This window comes from Porites lutea, chromosome 2, assembly GCF_958299795.1.
Source record: "Porites lutea chromosome 2, jaPorLute2.1, whole genome shotgun sequence".
NCBI classification, from domain to species: domain Eukaryota; kingdom Metazoa; phylum Cnidaria; class Anthozoa; order Scleractinia; family Poritidae; genus Porites; species Porites lutea.
Window position 1 is genome coordinate 11,712,310 of NC_133202.1, and position 21,120 is coordinate 11,733,429.

A 21,120-nucleotide genomic window follows, 5' to 3' on the forward strand; every position below is an offset into this window, starting at 1 on the left:
GCTGATCCCCATCGTGAGCTAAATCTGACTATTCGCCCGGTGTAAGGTAATCCAGATTCCATAATCATGGAAATTTTTGACAGACGAGTGAATTCCGGAATCCAGGAAATTTCTGCTTGTGGAATCCCGAATCCAGAAAATTTTTGCTTTTGGAATCTAGAATCCGGGAAATTTTTGGTTCTGGAATTCGAATCAAAGCCTTTGGAATGCGGAACCCAGCTCCATGAATAGGGAATCCCGCTGACGATTGGAATCCAGAATCCAAGTTCCAAAAGGAATCTGGAATTCAGAATCCAAGACTGTCTTGGGATGGAGGCCACGAGAGAGAGAAATACTCAACCGGAACAACATAATGAAAAGCACAACAAGTCCCGGGACTGACCCTTGCGGAACACCAAAACACTTAGAAGTTTTGTGTTCTTTAGAGTGTGTGCAATACTATTAATTAATAAGTCATGGTAAATTTTTTCTTTGCCTTTCCAAGCTTAGCTGAGTACTCTATCAGTTGTTGAAGGAAACCTTCATTGGGTGAAATTTCTCGTTTGCTTCGAACAAGTCTCACAGCATCCTTGAGTTCCATATCTTGATCTCTAACTAAATAGGCTAAGACCAGCGACACAGAGCGGCTGACACCCTCTCTACAATGAACGAATATTTTGCCATTCTTCTTTCCAGTTTTCTTTGTTCCAATTGCTTTCCCTATGAAATCGCATGCCTCATCAAAGTATTTTATGAGTTTAAAGGTAAACATGTCCATGGCTGGAATACCGTGGAAAATAAATCCTGATTCACAGTAGTAATCCGGCCCAGTTTTAACATGATAGAATTTGGTTCCAAATGCAGCATTTAGCACATGAGTAATTCCTATTTTTTGAAGTTTCCCCTCATCCATGGCAGTTTCACTGAAATTTTTAATAGATTTAAATTTAGTCTGTGTTATACTTTGGCTAGTCCCACATGAAAATGCAGGCAAGCACAGTAACATACACAAAATGATTAGGTATTGTAATTATGAATCAGATAAGGTACTCGAATGCATCAATAAGAGTATGGCTTCCCTCAATAGGCAACTTTTGATATATTAAAATTCAGCATGATAGCGAGTCTTAGAGGACACAAGCAAAGAAAATGAGTAAACCATGATTATTCATGTTTATTCACTTTCTTTGTTTGTGTCCTCTATGACTTGCTATCATGCTGAATTTTAATATATCGAAAGTAGCTTATTTGCGCCAACCTTCCTCCCTCAAAATAATTTGTGCCATAGTCACATGGAACAACAAAATAACAGCTCACCCAAAGGAAATAAACCCTATCTGTGATATCAGAAAGCATAGGGGACAAAAACACGGCAGATCATAGAAGTGCTGGGAAAAGAGAGACTAAAAGTCAAGGAAACCTCTCTCCTAGCTCTCATAAATTTCCTAAAAATCTCTTCATTGGTATCAAGGGGACGATCCATTTTTTTAACTTCTCTCCCTTCCACACACACACTCCCCTAAAGATGGCTGGAATCCGCACCTTCACTGTTTGTTAGCACCTTTTGAAATACAGTGAAACCTGTATTAAGTGGACACCTTCGGGAATGCTGTAGTGTCCGCTTAATACAGGATGTCCAACTAATACAGGTTTCAATAGATAACGTCATATGAGGTATCAAATGCCATTCAAATGAACAGTGGAAACATTTAGAATACTCCCAGAGATTATGACGATATACGTTGGAATTATTTTTCTTTATTAAAGAGGACCAAATGCTCATAGTACCAAAAACATAGATTGCAACTCAAATTTGAAGAACTCAGATGAGTGAAACAAATACAAACAAAACAAAATAGAAAACAACACTGCGCTGTGAAAATAATCAAATAAGTTTGTCAATCATGTTTTTTTAATGTAAAAATCAAAACATTTGTGGGTGGCAATCTTTCGCATTTCTGGTGTCTGGCAAGTTGAGTGGTGGAATTTAATTACCACTGTCTGTTTAATACAGGTTGGCAACAATAGAAATTATCATTTCAGGTACGTTTTAGGTGTCTGTGTCGCTAAATAGAGGTGTCCACTTAATAAAAGTCTTGTTTGAAGTAAATAAGGGAATTAAATTTGGGGAGTTCGGTTAATGTCCGCTTAATAGAGGGTGTCCCCTTAATACAATGTCCACTTAATACAGGTTTCACTGTAAAAAAATTATCCAAAGAGTTAATTTTTTGTCAGCACCTTCGAAAAAACGTCCAAAGTGTCCAAATTTTGTACACTCCTTTGTGTAGCGTGGGGCCTGAGCCCGAGTTGGGTCGGACATGCGCAGTTTAGGAGACCTACGACTCGTGTAACTGTTGTGCTAGTTTTAGTAAAGTGATTCGAACGCTAGCTGTGTTAGTTTTGTTACATTTGGTGGCAGCGGTGGGACTTTTGCCATGGAAGATACTGTGAAAGCTTTAGAAGAGAAAGTAGCGCTCCTCGAGGCGAAACTTGGAAAGAAAAGTGAAAGTAAGGCTGGTGCAAGCGGCAGTTCACCGACCACGTCGCAAGAAAACCCGCTTCGCATCAAACCGGAGAGCTTCTCTGCGACGTCCAGCGAAAGTTGGGTGGTTTGGATACGGAAATTTAAAAGTATTGCAGCCCTTAACAAGTGGAGTCCTGAACTTCAATGTCAAATATTACCCGCGTACCTGAAAGGCCTTGCCGAACAGACCTATTACAGCCTGACTGCCGAACAAACAGCCACGTGGACAGCCGTTGAACGCGCTCTGACAGATCGATTTCATCCTAAGGAATCTCGTCAGGAACACATTTCCGCTCTACGAGCCAAATTAAGACGTCCTGACGAAGATCTACATCAACTGAGGTGCGACATTTCTCGTCTTGTGGAGCTGGCCTATCCGGATGACCCCCCGGATATACTCAATCGCACGGCCAGAGATTTCTTCGTGGGTGCTTTTACCCCTATTATATTGCGAGAGAAGGTGTTGGATTTGGGGCCCAATACTTTGGATGAGGCCCTAGCGGCAGCTCAGCGATATGAATCAAATCAAAAAGTGCTAAACAAGGGAAGTGCACGAGTACTGTCTTCAACATCTGGGGAGCAGGAAAAGTTTAGCTCCCAACAGGGCACCCAAGAACCCCCAGCGTGGGCTAAGGAGCTTTTTCAGCAGCAAGCTGAAATCTTAGAGAAGCTAAAGAATATTCCTCAAGGGAGGCAAGGTAGGAATGAAGGCGTAGAACCTGGACAAGGCCCCAGAGCATGTTTTAAGTGCGGTAGCCTGTCTCATTTTATTCGTGAATGTCCACATCAGGTCCGTCCCGACCAGGGAAACGGGAGATGGGCGGGGCGCAGCCGAAAGTGACCCCGCCCGAGAATCCAAAGGGAGCATTTTTGCCTTGTGATGTCAATGGTGTTAAGTCCCAAGCCTTATTAGACAGGTGCAGAAGCAACAATTATCAGTGAAGATCTATACAGTCGCTCTAAGACACATATAAACAAACTTGAGCCCGCACTGAAGCCTGTCCTGGGGGCCAACAATATACCACTTGATGTGGTTGGAGAAACAGAAGTAACAATTCAGTTGGGCGCAATCAGGGCTAAGCATAAAGTGCTGGTGTGCCGAGGCTTGGCACAGCAAGTGTTGATTGGTATAGATTTTCTAACAGCTCACAAATGTATCATTAACTTTGACACTAACACTGTCTATAGTAAGGAGGGACCCAACAGAATGATTTTTGGATGCCTTGATAGAGTTTACAGGATCACTGTGGCCGAAACCGTCACATTATCTCCAAATATGGTCGCAGACATACCTTGTGAGGTCCAAGGGGTAGATGACTTAGACGAATGTATGGGTGTACTGGAACCAGCGGACAAGTTTTCAGAAAGATATTCAGCTGGGGCCTTTCGGACGGCCGTGACTGTGAAAGGAGGTCGAATCCCAGTTCGTGTGTTCAATTACCTTAACAAGCCCCTCAAGATTTACAGGTGTAGCAGTATGGGGGACCTCTACCCATTAGCTGGCGCGGAGGAATCACAGGAGGAAACCAATGTGGGTGTGGGCTACAAGGTGGTACCCCCTGCGGCCTCAAAGGAAGATGTTGAGGTTGGATTGGAAGCTAAACAATGTGGTGCGGTTTTTGTGAGGGACGCTGACGTTCACAGTTCATTGGTAGAAGAGATGTTCCCTATCAGCAGCGATTTGGTCCCTGAAGTGGAAAAACTTAGGCATTATGAGGTGTTGTCCACTTACGCTGACTGCCTTTCAAAGGGGCCGTGGGATTTAGGTACTGCAAAGGGCGTACAACATACCATCGACACAGGCTCTTCCAAGCCAATCCAGGTACCGCCACGAAGAGTTCCCTTTCACAAAAGGCAAGAAATGCGCAACCAAGTGGATGAAATGCTCGAAGCAGAGATTATAGAACCGTCCGATTCCCCTTGGTCCTCTCCGGTGGTTTTAGTAGCGAAACCTGATGGCAGTCAACGTTTCTGTGTGGACTACCGCGCTCTTAACTCGGTAACCAAGCGAGACTTGTACCCACTTCCTCGGTGTGATGACATATTGGAGAGTTTATCGGGGGCACAGTGGTTTTCTCATCTCGACCTCCTTAGGGGATATTGGCAAATTGATGTGGCAGAGGAAGATCGGGAAAAGACAGCGTTCGCAACTCCGGATGGTCTTTACCAATTCCGTAAACTAAGTTTTGGCCTAACGAATGCACCTGCATGTTTTATGAGGGCTATGCACCTTATCTTGAAGGGTTTATGCTGGTCAGACTGTCTAGTGTATCTAGATGATATCATTGTTTTTGGTCGAACACTACAGGAGCATAGGGAGAGACTGTCACTTGTGTTGTCAGGCTTGACAGAAGCAGGCTTGAAGATTAACCCCAAGAAATGCAAGCTTTTGTGTGAACAGGTGGTTGTGTTAGGTCACGTCGTGTCACGGGAGGGCATATCTACTGATCCAGAGAAAATAAGAGTCATAAAGGAGTGGCCGGAGCCAGCTGATGAGAGTCAGCTGAGAGCGTTCTTGGGGACGGCTGGTTACTATAGACAATTTGTGCCAAACTACGCCCAAATTGCATCCCCTTTGCACCGCGCTTGTCAAAAGGGGGACCGTTTCAGATGGACAGCTGAGTGCAAGAAAGCTTTCCAGGACATCAAGCACAGATTGTCGAGTGCTCCCATCCTGGCTTTTCCCCAGCTAGACGTACCGTTCATCCTGGACAGTGATGCCAGTGACAGTGGGCTGGGGGCGGTGTTGTCGCAGGTTCAATGTGGGAAAGAACGTGTAATAGCATACGCAGCGCGTGCTCTATCAAAGGCTGAAAGAAACTATAGCACTACCCGGAAGGAACTGTTGGCCCTCGTGTGGGGAACGGAGCACTTCGAGACATTCCTTTACGGGCGACGTTTTCTGGTCAGGACTGACCATAGTGCTCTGCAGTGGCTACGGAACTTTAAAAACCCTAGAGGCCAGGTGGCTAGGTGGCTTGAAAGGCTTAGTGACTTTGATTTCGAGGTGGAACATCGTCCGGGTCAGTTGCACGGCAATGCGGATGGACTGTCGCGCCTTCCCTGGGACGAGGGTGCATCGGTTAAGGTAGAGAGGGACGCCACCCTGATTCAGTCTGTGAATATGGAACCCTTGTCGAGAGAAAGTATACGTGCAGCCCAAAACCAAGATCCTGTTCTGTCGCAAGTTATGAGGTGGCTTGAAACTGGTGTCAGACCCGCGAGACGCGATGTGGAAGGAGGGGGGCGCAAACTTTTGTCATACTGGTCACAATGGGGAAGGCTGTTTCTCAGGGACGGTCTGGTGTTTAGACGTTGGGAACACGAAGTGACAGGAGAAGAGATTTATCATCAAATCTGCTTGCCCGAGAGCGTCGTGTCACAAGTGTTGTGCGCCTTGCACAACAATCCTTCAGCAGGCCACCTTGGCGTCTCGAAGACTCTAGAAAAAGTGCGGAGCAGATTTTATTGGCATGGCATGCGGGAAGATGTCGAGATGCACGTGAGAAGGTGTGTCCCATGTGCTGAAGTCAACGACCCTTGCAAGCTTCCAAAGGCACCCCTTATAAACATTAAGGCAGGGCACCCCCTACAAAGGGTTGCAATAGACATCGTAGGTCCCACACCAAGATCTACCTCTTGCCATGAGTGGTTGCTGGTGGTCTCCGATCATTTTACTAAGTTTGCTCAAGCCTTCCCAGTGAGAAACACCTCAGCAGTCACGCTGGCGAAGAAGGTGATGGATGAATACATATGCCGTTTCGGGTGTTTCGAGGGTTTGCATTCTGATCAGGGAGCCAATGTGGATGGAGCTGTATTCAAAGGTCTGTGCGATTTAATTGACGCAGCGAAAACAAGGACAACGCCCTATCATCCCCAAGGAGATGGGCAGGTAGAGAGACTGAACAAATCTCTGGTGAAGATCCTTAGTAAGCTGATTTCTGACCATCGCCGAGACTGGGCGGACTTTGTGCCGAAAGCAGTTCTTGCTTACAACACTAGTGTGCATGAGTCGACGGGATTTACCCCTTACCGCTTAATGTTCGGCAGGGAAGCTATTCTGCCATTGGATGCTCTCCTTAGGCTCGAGACAACACCTTCCCAAGGGTCGGCACGGACATACCCCGATTATGTTGTTGAGCAGAAGCAGCAATTGGAAGAGACGGAGCAGATAGTGAGAGAGAACCTCAAGCGAGCGCAGAGGTCCCAGAAAGCTTATTATGACACCAAGTGCCATGGTCAGCGGTTCCGTGTAGGAGACCGGGTTTGGTATAGAAACCGAACCAGGACGAGAAGGAAGAAATTCCTCAAACCCTGGTGTGGTCCTTGGAAGGTGGTGAAAGCTCTATCTGATGTTACCTATCGCATTGAAGAGGAGAGGCGGAAGCCTGGAAAACGTCGTCAGAGGAAGGTGGTCCACTTCAATTATCTGAAGCCATGCTTTTCGCCACCGGAAATCCACGAGAAGCCCTCACAGTTAACCTCTTCCAGCCATGCGGAAGATACGCCACAAGCGGAGAACCTGAGGGACGGGCAGCAACCGTCTCGAGGAACCTTGGTTGACTCTGGAGATGTCGAATTGGAATGGCTGGAAAATCCAGTTGCTACAGTCACAGAGGTTTCTCATCCCTTCCAGGAGCGTGAATCTAGTGGTGAATCTAGTGCTACATTAAGTACATCCCCTCGAACTGCTGACCTGCCGTGTCAGTTTGAGGTTTCTCAAGTGAGTGATGAACCGCGTCGTGAACCGTGTCATGCTGCGAGGCCGAGACGTGAGCGAAGGGAGCCTGTCTGGCTACGAGACTATGTTAGAACAGTTGTTGTTTACCCAACCTGGCCCTTGAACTTTGTAGGAACATTTGCATGCTTAAGTTAAAAATTCTCTCTTGTACTTGGGACCTTATGTGGGAGGGGGTAGTGTAGCGTGGGGCCTGAGCCCGAGTTGGGTCGGACATGCGCAGTTTAGGAGACCTACGACTCGTGTAACTGTTGTGCTAGTTTTAGTAAAGTGATTCGAACGCTAGCTGTGTTAGTTTTGTTACATTTGAAGAAAAAATATGAGCCCTCCTTTTCAAAACTTCGCCATCCTTCAAGGGGTTTGCCACGGGAATAGTTGACCAATGTATACAAATGATTGCAAACGAACTTATATTTTTTATATGCCAATAATATTCTCCCACATTATGCAACAATTACCAGGGTGAAAAGACTTGAGGGGTTGGAATAAGACAGTACTGGCTGGGCTTGGTACTCATTTGAAGTTATTTACTGTAGTTTACTTCATTGTAAAAGGATTTGAAGCAGCAGTTACGGTACCTTGCTCAGGATGAAGCCTGGACAGACCGAGGCAAACCCTCAGGACCGATGAAGCAAAATATCCCACAGCTGCACATTTACTAAGCTGAAAGTAAGAGAAATAATTGTGATACTTACGCATCGCCGACAAAAATTCCGTCGAACACTTCGTTGTACGGATCAGAAGGTAACATGAAAAAACCATGAGCAGGTTCAGTTATAATCTGGTTCAAGTCTTTGACCGTCGTTTTAGTGTCGCGAGACACACTTTCATCCGCCATCTTTAGTTTGGTTCAGAATTCTTATCTTGCAATGCATGTTGGGTAGTCAGCTCAACATGGCTTCCTTAGAGTGCTTACGAAACACTTTTTCAATCTCGTATTTGTTTAGTTGAACATCAAGCTTAATGCAACTATTCCAGAGGTTTACCTGATATTAATGACAACACAGAGATGTCCTTGAACGGTAAGGAGTCAGGAACGCCCCCCAGCAGCTCAGATGAATTGGTCTGCTTGTTTGCTCTGATTGCCCTTCTCTAAGCATTGGTTTTTCCTCCGGGCTCGTTATGAAAAATTCGACCAATACAGGAATTGATGATGAGATTGATGCAGTGGAGTTGGCAGTTACATGTGTGGCAGCAGTATTGATTATGACTGCAATTGGCATTCTGTTATTTTACTTCTGTACAACTCCAAGGCAGAGAGAAAGATACTGCAAGAGGTGTAAGAAAAACCAGTTGGTTGAACAGAACCCAACATCTCCGACCAGTTAATAACAATTCCATGCAGTCATTGAGTTTACGAGGAACTATTGGCCAGGCTGTACAGTGTGATACAAATTTAAGACCCACATTTGTCATGATTTGTGGCCCTGTTTTGGTAACAACACACCATCTCTTCTGCAGCACAGAAGTCAAAATAGACCTTGTCACGGTTTTCGACGCCATCTTGACGAGTAGGCAAACGCGTGAGAAATTACAGTGTTTGTATGAGAATCTAATGTCGAATAATTTCCGTAAAACGGCTGTTCTGAAAAAAATATCAATTGTAAACTAAAGCTACAAAGCAAAGGATTGTCCTAAAAAAATTGGGGGCGTACCTGTGCTTAAATTTCTATAGAGGCTTTCTTTAGATTTTCCATATTTTTGTCTGTAATTTTCCTGAGACTTTCTTACAAATGTATAGAAAATTTTAAAAAGTGGTTCTAGGTATTCTAGTGCATGTAACACCCTCAAATTTTTTCAGGAGAATCCTTAGGAATTAAGCTTTATTTTACAAATCATATTTTTTTTCAGAACAGCCATTGTACGGAAATTATTACACACTAGCCAGGACTGCATTGCGTATTTAAGCAGTGGTAGAACCATATGCCAGCAAACAGTTCTGAGATACGCATGGCCAAGGTGCTGAGATACTCGTTCTTTTCAGAGAGTACCTTTTTTCCGATATACTTCAAGGTCTGGACCTTCCTCTGTTAAGTCACAGACCAGCTGAATGAGGCTCTTGCATAAAGCATTAACTGTGTGATAGGCATTACTGACACACAGGATAACATTTTTGCCCATTTTGGTAGAAATGCAGTTTCTTGGAAGAGATATGTATCTGTAACTTCTTGCTGGCTGGATGTGACCTTTCGGTCATAATTTGTCATGATTTTGTGTAAGTGGAAATGAGCAGCAAGGAACCTTGGAAGGAGCCTAGAGCAAAAGATTTGTATTTAAACCTAGACTATCAAATTTCATACTCCATTCCTTTGCAATAAGTTACAGGTACTCACATGTAGGCGTGATCCTGGCTGGCTTAGAAGAGGGAAAGGGAAAAGATAACGGGGTACACACCCAACTGCATTTTAACAGTTACTGGTCACATGTGCACAGTCTGTTTATTTGTATCCATGCATTTTTATTGCAACCTTTTAAAAAAAATAAGACAAAACCAAACAAAGACTAATTGGAGAAAGTTTGTACATAGTAATCAATAAGTTCCTCAAGGCTGGTTTTCACTAGCGATGGAGTTGGAGTCAGAGTTGTAAGGGGAGTGGTTAAAGCGCTTATGGCTCAGTGAAATCAAAAATCGGAGTCATAAGTGCAATGGAATCGGAGTTGGAAGAATCAGAATGTTTCCATTTTCTTGCGACTCTGCTTGTGATTCTGTCACTTATGATCTAGTGAAAAGCAGATTGTCAGAGTCGGAAGCAGAAGCGGAAGGATAAACCAATCACAATGCACATGCCCACGCTTAGTGATTGGTTTAGTTCTTCTGTTGCTGCTTGCAACTCCGACAACCAAGCTTTCACTTGACCGTAACCGACAGAGTCATAAGCGGAATCAGAATGCTGTTTTCCCTAGATCATAAAAGTTATACTCTTCTGGTTACGACTCTGTGAAAACCAGCCTTTAGGAGTTAGGAAAAAAAAGGTTTTATCTTTTCGCTTCTCTCTCCCCCTTTCCCCCAGAAATGCCTGATACTCAAGGTATGCAACCTGTAGACTGTTGAGTTTTATTCATTTATTGGCTGCTGTATGTGGCAAAAGTCAAGGATTACAAAAATATTTAACAATATTGGACGTAGACTGTTCAAAGTCCCCTATTTTTCCGTGTGATCGTCGAGATCGAGCGCGTCTCACCATTAATGGCGGCCATCTTGATTTTTAGATGTACCAAGGGGGCGGGCGTCGGGGATTATAGCTCTAGGGGGTGGGGGGCGAGAAAAATAGACCCTCTATTTTTCTCGCCTCCTCGCCAAACCGTCCCCCGCCCCCTAAGTAGATTTGATACTCATCCCAAGGTTAGACTTGGTACGACTGAAAATCAAGATGGCCGCCATTAATGGTAAGACGCGCTCAATCTCGACGATCTAATCAAATCAAATCAAATCAACTTTATTGGTACATCCAATTAAAATGGGTTTTCACATACCAATTACAATAAAATCTAATATGAACAATAGAAATTCAATATAAACATTTGAAAGTGAAAAAACATTACCATACTATTTAAAAAATATAAAATATGCATAATTACACCTATTGAGTGTCAATGGCTTAAAAACTCGTCAAGGGCACGTCCTTTAATCACATTCTTAAAAACATTAAATGACTCTATGTTTGCTAAACTTTCTGGAAGGTCATTCCAGAGCTGAACAGCCCTATATGAGAAAGATCGCTGACCTGTTGCTGATCTAAAAGATGGTACATGAAGTTTATCTTTATTCCTAGTATTTCTAGTATGCATCTGCCTTCTTGTCGAAAACTTATTACACAAGGATGGTGGGGCTAATCCCTTTATACATTTGAAAGCCATTAAAATGTCTCTAACCTCCAGTTGCTTAGCAACCGGCAACCAGTGGAGTTCCTTTAACATCGGCGTGATGTGCTCATACTTTCTTGTGCCAGTCACAATCCGTGCCGCAAAATTCTGAACTTTTTGAAGCCTAGCAATGTTCTTTTTTGTTGTACTAGACCACATGGAGGAACAATAGAAAATCTTGCTGAACACTAATGAATTTATGATGGTTATGAGCGTAGACCTATCAAAGAAATGTTTCACACGATTGATTTGGCACAGGCTACCTGTACACTTAGATACAACATCGGTCACATGTTCGTCAAAACTAAGGCGCGAGTCCACGATGACCCCCAAATCTTTTGCAGAACGAGACGGTAGAATCTCCTTACCGAGTAGCGTAACTCCAAAACCCTCCGGCACACGAGCTAACATCTGCGGGGTTCCAAGAAGCAATAACTTAGTCTTATCTGGATTTATCAGCAAGCTGTGTGTGCAACACCAGGCGGCAATCCGTTGCAAATCTTCGGATAAATGTTCCACAGCCATGGCTGTCTCCTGGACAGGAAACGAGAGATAGAGCTGGGAATCATCCACGTAACTCTTTAGTGAGCACAGGTTAGGGACAGCTGGAAGATCGTTGATGTATATATTAAAAAGGGCTGGTCCCAAGATCGACCCTTGAGGTACACCATAAGCTACCTGGCGAGGATCTGACACCTCACAACCAATCCTCACCCGCTGATTCCTGTCCGTCAGATAGCTTCTAAACCATTCCATGGCCTGTATAGACACACCCAGTTCTCGAAGTTTACGTAATAGGATCCCATGCTCGATACTGTCAAAGGCCTTTGACAAGTCCAACAGAACCAACGCTGTGACTTGTTTTCGATCCATTGCTTCGAGAATCATATCGGACATGAAAATATGGAGTGTTTCTGTCGAGTGCTTCTTCTTGTTTCCATTTTGATGTTCAGTTAAACAGTTCTGACGTGTTGTGTACTCCGTTAACTGATTAAGAGCTGCTCGTTCGCAGATCTTAGACAGAGCGGGTAGCAGTGATACTGGCCGGTTGTTATTAGCAACCTCATGATCTCCTTCCTTTAATATCGGTATCACCACGGACTCTTTCCAAGCAGATGGAAAAACTGATGTTAAAAGCGATCTATTTATAAGCTCTGTCAGAACTGGAAGTATAACTGGTAGGGCATCCTTGATCACACTCATGTGTAACTTATCCATTCCTGGTGCCCTGTTTAAAGGAAAAGACAAGATGATCTGGTGTACCTCAAAGGTAGTGACTGTGCGGAATCGGAATTCATCTAGTTGGAAAATGTTCTTGGATGAGGGGGGCTTATACGCTGGAAGAACGTTAACTGAAGCAAGCCTCTTAGATTCAGCTGCAGCCCTTGCCCCCACAGAAGTAAAGAACTCATTGAACTCGTTCGCCAGTTCCGTCATATCCCTTGAGTACACCGGTTTCGATTTCTCTTTTGACGGGATACAGTTCCGTATTACCTTCCACATGGCACTACTACTCTGATTGCCATTCATCTCCTTTTGAACATGGATCCTCTCAGCATCATATAGCCTTCTCTTAACCTCATTACGACACCAACGGTAATGCTCCCAGTCCGTAACAGCGCCCGACACACGAGCAACTCTGTGTACTTGGTCTCTCTCATCCATCAGCTCCTTGATCTCTTGATCTAGAAATGGACATTGCCGATTTCTGACTTTCCTTTTCTTGACAGGCGCATGACGCTCCAGGACTGCCAAAAATTTCTCATTAAAATGTTCTACTTTTTCACTAGCATCATCAATCAAAGCATTTTCATACCATGGGACTTGGGCAAGATCATTCACAAAGCTCTCAGAGTTGTAATTCTTATAACTTCTAGATATAACATAAGTAGGCAGTGGTTTCGGCGCCTTGAAATTCAGTACCGCATAAACCAGATAATGATCGCTAATGTGTGTTTCAACCACACCACTATCGGTAACTAAGGCTGAATTGGAAGTCATGATGACATCAATCAAAGACTCGGATGTTGGAGTCACCCTTGTAGGCTCTGTGATAAGTTGTTTCATATTTAAGCTGCTACAAAAGTCATTCAGCGCTCTCGATTCATAAGAACTCGTGAGCAGGTCACAGTTGAGATCTCCAACAACCAAAACGGACTTTCCATAGGTAAGAGCTTGCAAATACTGATCCATAAAATCTTCAACAAAACATGACAGCGGACAGTCAGGAGTTCTATAGGTGACACACAACAAGAATGATTTCAATTTCTTTTGCTGAACTTGTACCCATAACTGATGGAAGCCAGAATCTGAAATTCGAGAAAGATTCTTTGAGGACTTTGCTTTTGAGTGATCTCCGTACATAAACACAGACACCACCGGCGCGATGTTTAAGGCGGTCAAGCCTAATCAATTTATATCCCTCAATCTCTACTTCAGCGTTCGTAACAGAGGAATTGAGCCAAGATTCCGAAACCGCTAAAATTCCATACTCCTTTTCAGTCATTAAATTCCTCACCTGTAATAGGTGGTTTCTATTCTTGATCGATTGTGCATTGAGGTGAGCTACACTGATGTTTGACTTCTGAAAGGCTTGAGTGCGTGGCGTAACCATCGCGTGACATTGCGTCACATCTGTTGCTGGACTTCCATTATTATTCATAATCGCAGTTGGTAATATGTTAATGAGATTACTTGAATTACTTCGCCGAAGGAATTGAGAATTTGATGTATTAAAACTCCGTCTTCCATTGACAATATCAATCCTCCTTTTATCCTTAAACACGCTTTGGTTTCTGCCCCCTCGGTGACCTCTCCTTGGTGCCAACAGGTCCAAAGCCTTCAACTGTGCCCAAACTTCACTTGAAATCGGCGGTACCGGCGAACCGTGACATGAGTTGTTCCAAACTTTCCAACAATTTCGGATATTTAGTAGAAAATTTCTGGAATAAGACATCCTAACAACTGCCCATAAACCTTATCCACTGTATGGTGATAAAATACGGCGAATAATCCCACTCAGAAAGGTAAAATCTCACGGAAAAATAGGGGACTGTGAACAGTCTATATTGGATGAGGTTGAACAAATATCATGATTTGTCAGGTGGCAAGTATTATTTGCCGAAGCGGGAGGCTGTGGCAAATAATTATATTGATCTGCAAGACACAGCAAATCATGATATTTTGCAATAATGGAGTGCAGACCACTGTTTAACTAGGCAGTTATTTTGGACTTTTGGCCAATGAAAAGTAAGAAACATCAGCATCGAACAATAATGTCAGTTGCTTTATTTTTAATAAAAAGAAAAAAAAAAGAAAAAAAAAGCCATTATGAATTTTTTGTAACATGTATTTTTTTATGACACTTGTTCCTTTGTGAATTAACTAAATATTTAAACCTGTGAAATTCAATGCTTAACAGCATAACTCTTTAAAAGAAACAAAGAAAATCACTCTATTGAAGGAAAACAATAGCAAACTGTTCCTTACTATAATTTAAAACTTAAAGGAAAACTTTTGCTTTGAATTTTTGTCCCAAAAAGGATTGCTGTAAAAGGTTTGAAGAATGCCTTATCAAAAGCAGTTACATGTATCTTTTGAATGTAGACTTTTTAAATCATGGCAGTGCCTCTTTTTTCAACCCATTTCATGGCGATGAGATGTTGCCTTTTATAGCAAAGTAAGGCATCAGCTCTTTTTCACTTCCATTTCACATTTGGGCGGTGTGAAGCACAATGACCTATTATGGCACCCCAATCAAGACCTATGTGATGAGTTCGGGAGACAATGGACAACTTTCTATAATTAGCCTGTGCCACAGACAAAACTTAACTCTGTTTAAAGGAGCTGTGTCACAAAATTCAGCCAAATTAGGAAATTACAAAATGGCCATTAAATTAAGAGAAACATAAAAATAATGTCTTAAAACTTTAAGGGAAGGTTAAAATAACATAACAGAAACAACAGATGCCATGGATGGGCAAAACTGAAGAAGACTGAAACGAATTCTGGTTTTTGAAAACTGTTCAGCCCAACAGTTTTTCAAAGTTGATCCCTGCTACTTGCAACTTCAAAAATAATGCTCAGGAGACATATTTGTTTGTCTCGGATCTCAGATTTTGTCATTTACATGCAATTTCTTTGTTCACGTTAAGCTCCATAGCGATTGAGGGCGAGAAATTGGCAAAAATTAAACAAAATGAACAGGACTGCTTTGACACAGCCCCTTTAAGTCTGTCTGCAAAACAGTACCGAAATCCTTGTTCTAGGACCCCAATGGTGTACATGTACCAAGATTTGAGTACGTGTCATGATTGGCTGGTTAAAAAAGCCATGGTCAATTTGCCAATCAAGATGATTGGAAATTCAAAACACACTTCTGGTAATTAATTTTGTTGAGCCCATTGGGAGCTGAGAGCAAGGATATCCACACTGCTTTGCAGATGTTACTGACCAAAGTTTATTTACACCTGTGACGCAGGATACTTTCTAAGTGAACTTGACAGATTGTTTTACTGTTGTCTAGCAAGGGGAACAAATCAATCCCAGCTCAATTTCTTTTGTTCTAACTCCTCTCGCTGTTTGTCTTGCATTTGTTCTATTTCTTCTTCAGTTGTAGCTACATCAGTGAGTTCCACATCAAGTTCTTCTGTTCTCTCAGCTGATATCTTCATTGGTTGTGTTGGATTTGGCAGTTGCATAAAAGCATCATACACTGACGGCACACTTAATATTTGCTGTTCACCTGTACATTTTGAGGAGAATAAAAAAGCATTGCTACCTTGAACAAATAAATCAACTCTATTTGTTTTTTTTCCAAGCCACTGACCCACTCACAATAAATTATCCTAAATTTATTGCACATTCATGATCAAGTATTAATATTAATATTTTTATTAAATAGGGTGGTGCAGTGGTGAGAGCACTTGCCTCCCACCAATGTTGCGCGGGTTCAAACCCAGGTGTGAACACCACATTTGGGTTGAGTTTGTTGTTCATTCTCTCCTTTGCTCGGAAAGGTTTTTTCGTGGTACTCCAGTTTTACCCTCTTCTCAAAAATCAACATTTCTAAATTCCATTAACTCTCAAGGGCCTCTGCACACACCCTGTCATGCGCAGATCACGTCACTCACACTCGGAAAGTTTCATCCAGTTTCAAACTAGCCTGTCCTCTGTGTATCTATCCTTTTTCTCAAGAACAATAATTCAGTGGAACAATTTGCCTGCTTTTGTCTTTAGCAAACACTGCTCTTTAGATACTTTCAAAGCCCATGTAACCTGCCTAAATCGTCTACCTGTTTATTAGCCTATTATATCGTAAGTTAACTTTTTTTTTGGCTGACCATGCAACCCAGCCAATAATCCTCAAATGTGAGGGGTAGGCTGTACACTATAAATGTAAAATGTAAAATAAATGGTTGTGCTACCTCTCTATCATTATTCATTATTATCATTTTTATTTATTATGCATGCAACAAACAAAAAATGTAATCATCATACATGACGCAAACCATTTTTTGAAAAACTGACCCCTTCAATAACGATGTTGTTTATTACCTTTTTGTTTTGTTACAAGAAGTCCAAGGCTTTCAAGTTGTTTTACTCCTTCTGATGGATCATATATGACCTTTACTTGGAATTTTCTCATCCAGTCTTCCACATGCAATTTTAATTCGCTAGCTGTCATACCTTCACCTATGCCAACAAAAATTATATTTTTTAACTTTACTGTTCATACTGGTATGCATGAGTTCAAGATGACTAGATACTACTAACCAAGATTTTTGTTGCCAGGTCTCTTTTCTATATATGGACCAAGAAGAGGTCCATAAAAATGCCAAAAAAGAGCAATTTCCAACCAAACTGACCTTGGAAACATACCTGGTGACAACAGGATTTATTATACAGCAAAAACAAACTTAATTTTTGCAGGAGCATTTTGAATTTAGAAATAATTAGATAAATTAAATGGCAACGTTTGTAATCTGCTGTATTTGTTTGTCAGTTTTACTCGTAAATGTTACAGTTAAAATTTGATTTCAGGCCAACAATTTTTAATCGAGGATGACTTTCAATCCCCCTTGTCTTCAAGGGCTAAGAGACAAAGAAAATTGAGAATCAACCTCATTTGAATAAAAATTAAATGGAAATTAAGTAAGTGACCAAAACCACTTTTTGGGGTGATGGTTTTAAAACTTTCCATTGTTTTAATTCCTTGTAGGCGACACTTTTATATAGCCATCTCTATGTTTGCAGTATGTACTATGCAACAACATTTAGTGACAACATGGAACTACACATGTATACATGTATATTCTTCTCACAAGAGGCTCCTGTAGTTTAATTCTCCTATGTGGCCGCCTTCTTTAACCAACCACTAAATCTTTGCATTTTGACTGGATGCTTACAGGAGGTTTAACTGCATGATACTTATAAAAAGTAGTAAATGCCAAAAACCATACCTGATGATGCCTGCAACTTTGATGAAGCCTGAAGGAAACTGTATGCCAGTAATGTGACTTTGAAAACTTCATCCTCAGCTCTATCAGCTAACAGTGTGAGTAAAGCACGATTGTTAGCAATGGACTTGAAATACAAGGTCTGCCCCAAACGAACCAGGTAAGAATTTCTCTTATTCTTGTACATGTTCCATGCTCTTAGAGCCACAAGAGCAGCTACAGATATGGCGATATAAGTCCAGGAAATTTTATAATCTGCCAGGAAAGACACCAGCTTGATCACTGCACTGGTGGCACCAACTGCAAACATTCCAGTCAACACTCGCTGATCAAACTGATTCATTCTGATCTTTCCATCAGGCAGTAAGTGCTCCAGGTTTGCACAACGAATATCCTTAAAGGACTTGAGCAAAAGTTTGCTCTGTTTCTTGGCACGAATTGCAATGACCACTCGCTTGTACCTTTCAGCCGGTTTGGGTGGCCTAAACCAACGCACTACTCCAGTGGCAATTCTAGAATACAGACGACCATTATCAACAGGCTCGAATTCCTTTCCAACAACCCAAATCCTCAGTACATCGTACTTCTTTGGATCCACACTAACCAGTACTCCATCACCAGCATCATGCTCTCTCAGCGCATCACGTACATCTTCAACAGGAAGCTCATAGAAGTGAGCCTTCTCAAGGAGTTGGGATAACTTCTCTAATAACCAGAACTCATTATCCAGCCTTTCCTGCTTTGATATATTTTGCAGTGTTAAGGTCTCTTTGTCGGGGTTTAGAGGGTCATATAATACCTGTAATTAATGAAAAGTAAGGCAAAATTAGAAAGGCCAAGAACATAGCAAGATCTGTCTTATCTACAAATGAGGCAATAGAGTCACCCCATGTAAGGGAATCCGGAATCTGGGATATTTTTGCAAGTGGAATCCAGAATCTAGTTAAATTTTGGTTGTGGAATCCAGAATCCTAGGGCTATGGAATCTGGAACAGCTCAAGGAATCTGGAATCCTGCTACTGATTAGAATTTGGCACCCAAGTTGCACTGACAGAGGATCTGGAATCCACAACATGGAATTCAGAATCCAAGACTGTTGTGGATTCTCTAACATGAGGTGAGTGGGGGTTAGCGGTACTGTACATGAGTGTTCTTTTCTTTCGACCATTGCAGGGACTAATCACTTATTAGAGGGGGGCAAGCTTATTTTTGTGATGCTGTGATTGACCATTTTAGGTGTGCATGAATTGAAATGTACTGAAAAACTGTTCTGTGAATCATAATTGAAGTGCACTCTGTAAAACCAGAACTGCCAACATCCTTGATTGTTTACACGTACATTGAAGATCAATCTAAGAAAATAAATAGTTAATTTGGCCAAATGACCTTAACTTGCATCTGGTGGCTTGATTTAACTTCACTTTCGAGTCTTTTGATGAAACTTCACACTTCAGTGCACCCAGACCCACCTACAGCTGGCTTCCCTAGGGAATTTACAGGTGTTTTTCATAAGGTTCTTAAAACTAGTTAACTTGCTAAAATATAATCGAAGCACTCTGTTTCTGAAATGGGACTAACGTAACATTTTTGACATTTTGCACAACCTCCATTTTTGTTGAGAAGCGTGAAAACGTAAATACTTGTTTAGTGACTTGTGAAATGCAAAATTGTTGTTCATGAACTCGTGATGAGATCCTCCCCTTGCCCCCCCTCCCTTTATTATGTTTCTACTTCTACCGACCATTTAAATAAATGATTCATTACAAGAATGCACCGACCAGCAACAAAGAATACCGTATCTATGCACTGCCAGTATGGCGGGTCTAAAATACAGGTCACTTTTCCACAGGTCAGAGTACAGTTCACTATGATACAGATAAGCCATCCAAATAAAATATTTCATTTCCCATCACCCTGTCTCTTGTGATGGTGGGTTGGTCCGCCAAGCCAAAAAAAAAGAATGAACACTTGCGGGGGTCTGGGTTCCGGGCTGCGAAGTAAGAAAGCCTGGTTACAAAGTCAACTTGAAAACGTGGTCTTTTCAGCATGTTCAACTATCAAATGTCTAAACAACCTTTAAAAACATAGTATCGATGTTAATTAAAGACAAGGACATCACATCATACCAGTTATTGTTAAAAAAACAAGATTGTGTGTTTGTAAATTAAAGTAATTGCTTCTTTGACTAATGAATCTGGAATTTTTTTTTTTTTTTTTTACTTTTCGAAAAAAATGGGTCGGTCCGTGGGTGATGGGAAACGAAACATTTTATCGGGATGGCCATAAATAAACAGCATTAAAACTGTCTCCTAGCTCTAATCTCTGAACAAAATGCTCTGTTAGATCGAGGGGAATATGTGTAGTTTGTAATTTATCGATGGAGCAGTGACCAGTACTCTTGACCTGTGGAATTGTGACCTGTACTTTAGACCCGACACTGCCAGAATGTTTTTACACTATACCTTCAATTCCCCTAAAGCAGCATGAAAACTACCAGCTATGCTTTTATCCAGAACTCCTGCAAGTCCTTGAAAGTAGTGTCTATCAGTTGGATTCACTAGCTTCTCATCTTCCACTATCCTCCTAATAAGAGCTTTCCGTGTCATCGGAACAAACTTGCGAGGAACATAGTACTCCTTTCTGACAGGCGTTGCTTGTTTTTCCTCACGGACATCAGCTGTTTTTGACGTCTTTGAGCCAAATAGAGAGGGTATTTTGATAAAAGAAGATGAGGATGCACGAGCCATAACTTTTTGGTTTATCCATGAGCATTTTGGTAGGGAAATAACACTTTTTCTGCAGGAAGATAACATTTTTTAAGAGGCAAGAATGCATGGGAGACAGAATTCTCTCTGCAAAGAAGACTGGACGCGATCTCCCTCACACGGTGCTATATGTAAAACTTCATATTGTGTCAGGTCCTCTTCCCGCCAAAAATGCATTGTTTTTTCTAGGATTGCGCGCGCATGCCGCGGTGTCACAGTGTCACAGCGTTACGTCTGGTGATATGTGTATTCCCGTACACATATCGCCACTGCGATAAGTGTGTCCCGGGTCAGTAGCGGATCCAGGATTTTTTTTAGGAGGGGGTGCACTCGTCTCTTGCTCTACTTCAACACCAGTAAACCACATGGTTTTTTTTTGCAGAATACCAGTTGTATTAGAAAACCGCAGGTCTTCTCAGAGGGGGGGGGGGGGGGGGGGATGCGCACCCCGTGCACCCTCCCTCTAGATACAATAAACGCTAGCTTTGCTAAGTATTCGGTCTTATCCGCGACACAAGAATAATAAAAATGGCGGCTCAAGAGGGAACAAAGTCAAGGAGTCTACGAGAAAATTTCGCAGATTGACTAAGTGTTCTTCATTCAATCTAAAAAATGGATCAATTCTTAAAAATAGAAAGTGACTAAGTTGAGATCGCGAAAAGTACATATTTGCCCAAAAGTGATTAAGATGGGGCCTATAATTGGCCACAGAATAGACTATCGAACCTCGTCCCCAGGGCTTTTCCCTTAAAAAGGGAAAAGCACTGGGGATGAGGTTGTAGACTATCCTCA

The 21,120-nt window shown here is 42.1% G+C and overlaps 3 protein-coding genes across 3 annotated transcripts; all 3 read right to left on the minus strand.

Moving 5' to 3' along the window:
• Positions 1-445: 445 nt before the first annotated feature.
• Positions 446-8,084, minus strand: LOC140925632 (dual specificity protein phosphatase 3-like). The gene is made up of 2 exons (XM_073375546.1): positions 7,937-8,084; positions 446-902 (listed from the first exon to the last, which is right to left on the minus strand). The coding sequence occupies exons 1-2, from the start codon at positions 8,077-8,079 to the stop codon at positions 446-448; spliced, it is 600 nt and encodes a 199-aa protein (XP_073231647.1). The 5' UTR covers positions 8,080-8,084.
• A 2,555-nt stretch (positions 8,085-10,639) lies between these two features.
• On the minus strand, positions 10,640-14,061 carry LOC140925633 (uncharacterized). The gene is made up of 3 exons (XM_073375547.1): positions 13,392-14,061; positions 11,369-13,303; positions 10,640-10,653 (listed from the first exon to the last, which is right to left on the minus strand). The coding sequence occupies exons 1-3, from the start codon at positions 14,059-14,061 to the stop codon at positions 10,640-10,642; spliced, it is 2,619 nt and encodes an 872-aa protein (XP_073231648.1).
• Positions 14,062-15,333: 1,272 nt separating this feature from the next.
• LOC140926626 (transmembrane protein 143-like) lies at positions 15,334-20,402 on the minus strand. The gene is made up of 4 exons (XM_073376347.1): positions 20,026-20,402; positions 17,567-18,362; positions 16,662-16,799; positions 15,334-15,849 (listed from the first exon to the last, which is right to left on the minus strand). Exons 1-4 carry the CDS (start codon positions 20,374-20,376, stop codon positions 15,644-15,646), a joined length of 1,491 nt encoding a protein of 496 aa, XP_073232448.1. The 5' UTR covers positions 20,377-20,402; the 3' UTR covers positions 15,334-15,643.
• Between the last annotated feature and the right edge of the window lie 718 nt (positions 20,403-21,120).

Excerpts from the sequence above, each read along its gene's own strand:
- LOC140925632 (XM_073375546.1), bottom strand. The coding sequence starts at position 8,079 with ATGGCGGATGAAAGTGTGTCTCGCGACACTAAAACGACGGTCAAAGAC. Across the intron at positions 903-7,936 it reads GGAATTTTTGTCGGCGATGC|TGAAACTGCCATGGATGAGG; the intron begins GTAAGTATCACA and ends TAAAAATTTCAG.
- LOC140925633 (XM_073375547.1), bottom strand. The coding sequence starts at position 14,061 with ATGTCTTATTCCAGAAATTTTCTACTAAATATCCGAAATTGTTGGAAA. Across the intron at positions 13,304-13,391 it reads CTGGCTTCCATCAGTTATGG|ATTTTATGGATCAGTATTTG; the intron begins GTACAAGTTCAG and ends GTTTTGTTGAAG.
- LOC140926626 (XM_073376347.1), bottom strand. The coding sequence starts at position 20,376 with ATGTTATCTTCCTGCAGAAAAAGTGTTATTTCCCTACCAAAATGCTCA. Across the intron at positions 16,800-17,566 it reads AAAGTTGCAGGCATCATCAG|GTGAAGGTATGACAGCTAGC; the intron begins GTATGGTTTTTG and ends TTGTTGGCATAG. Across the intron at positions 15,850-16,661 it reads TCTTGTAACAAAACAAAAAG|GTGAACAGCAAATATTAAGT; the intron begins GTAATAAACAAC and ends CAAAATGTACAG.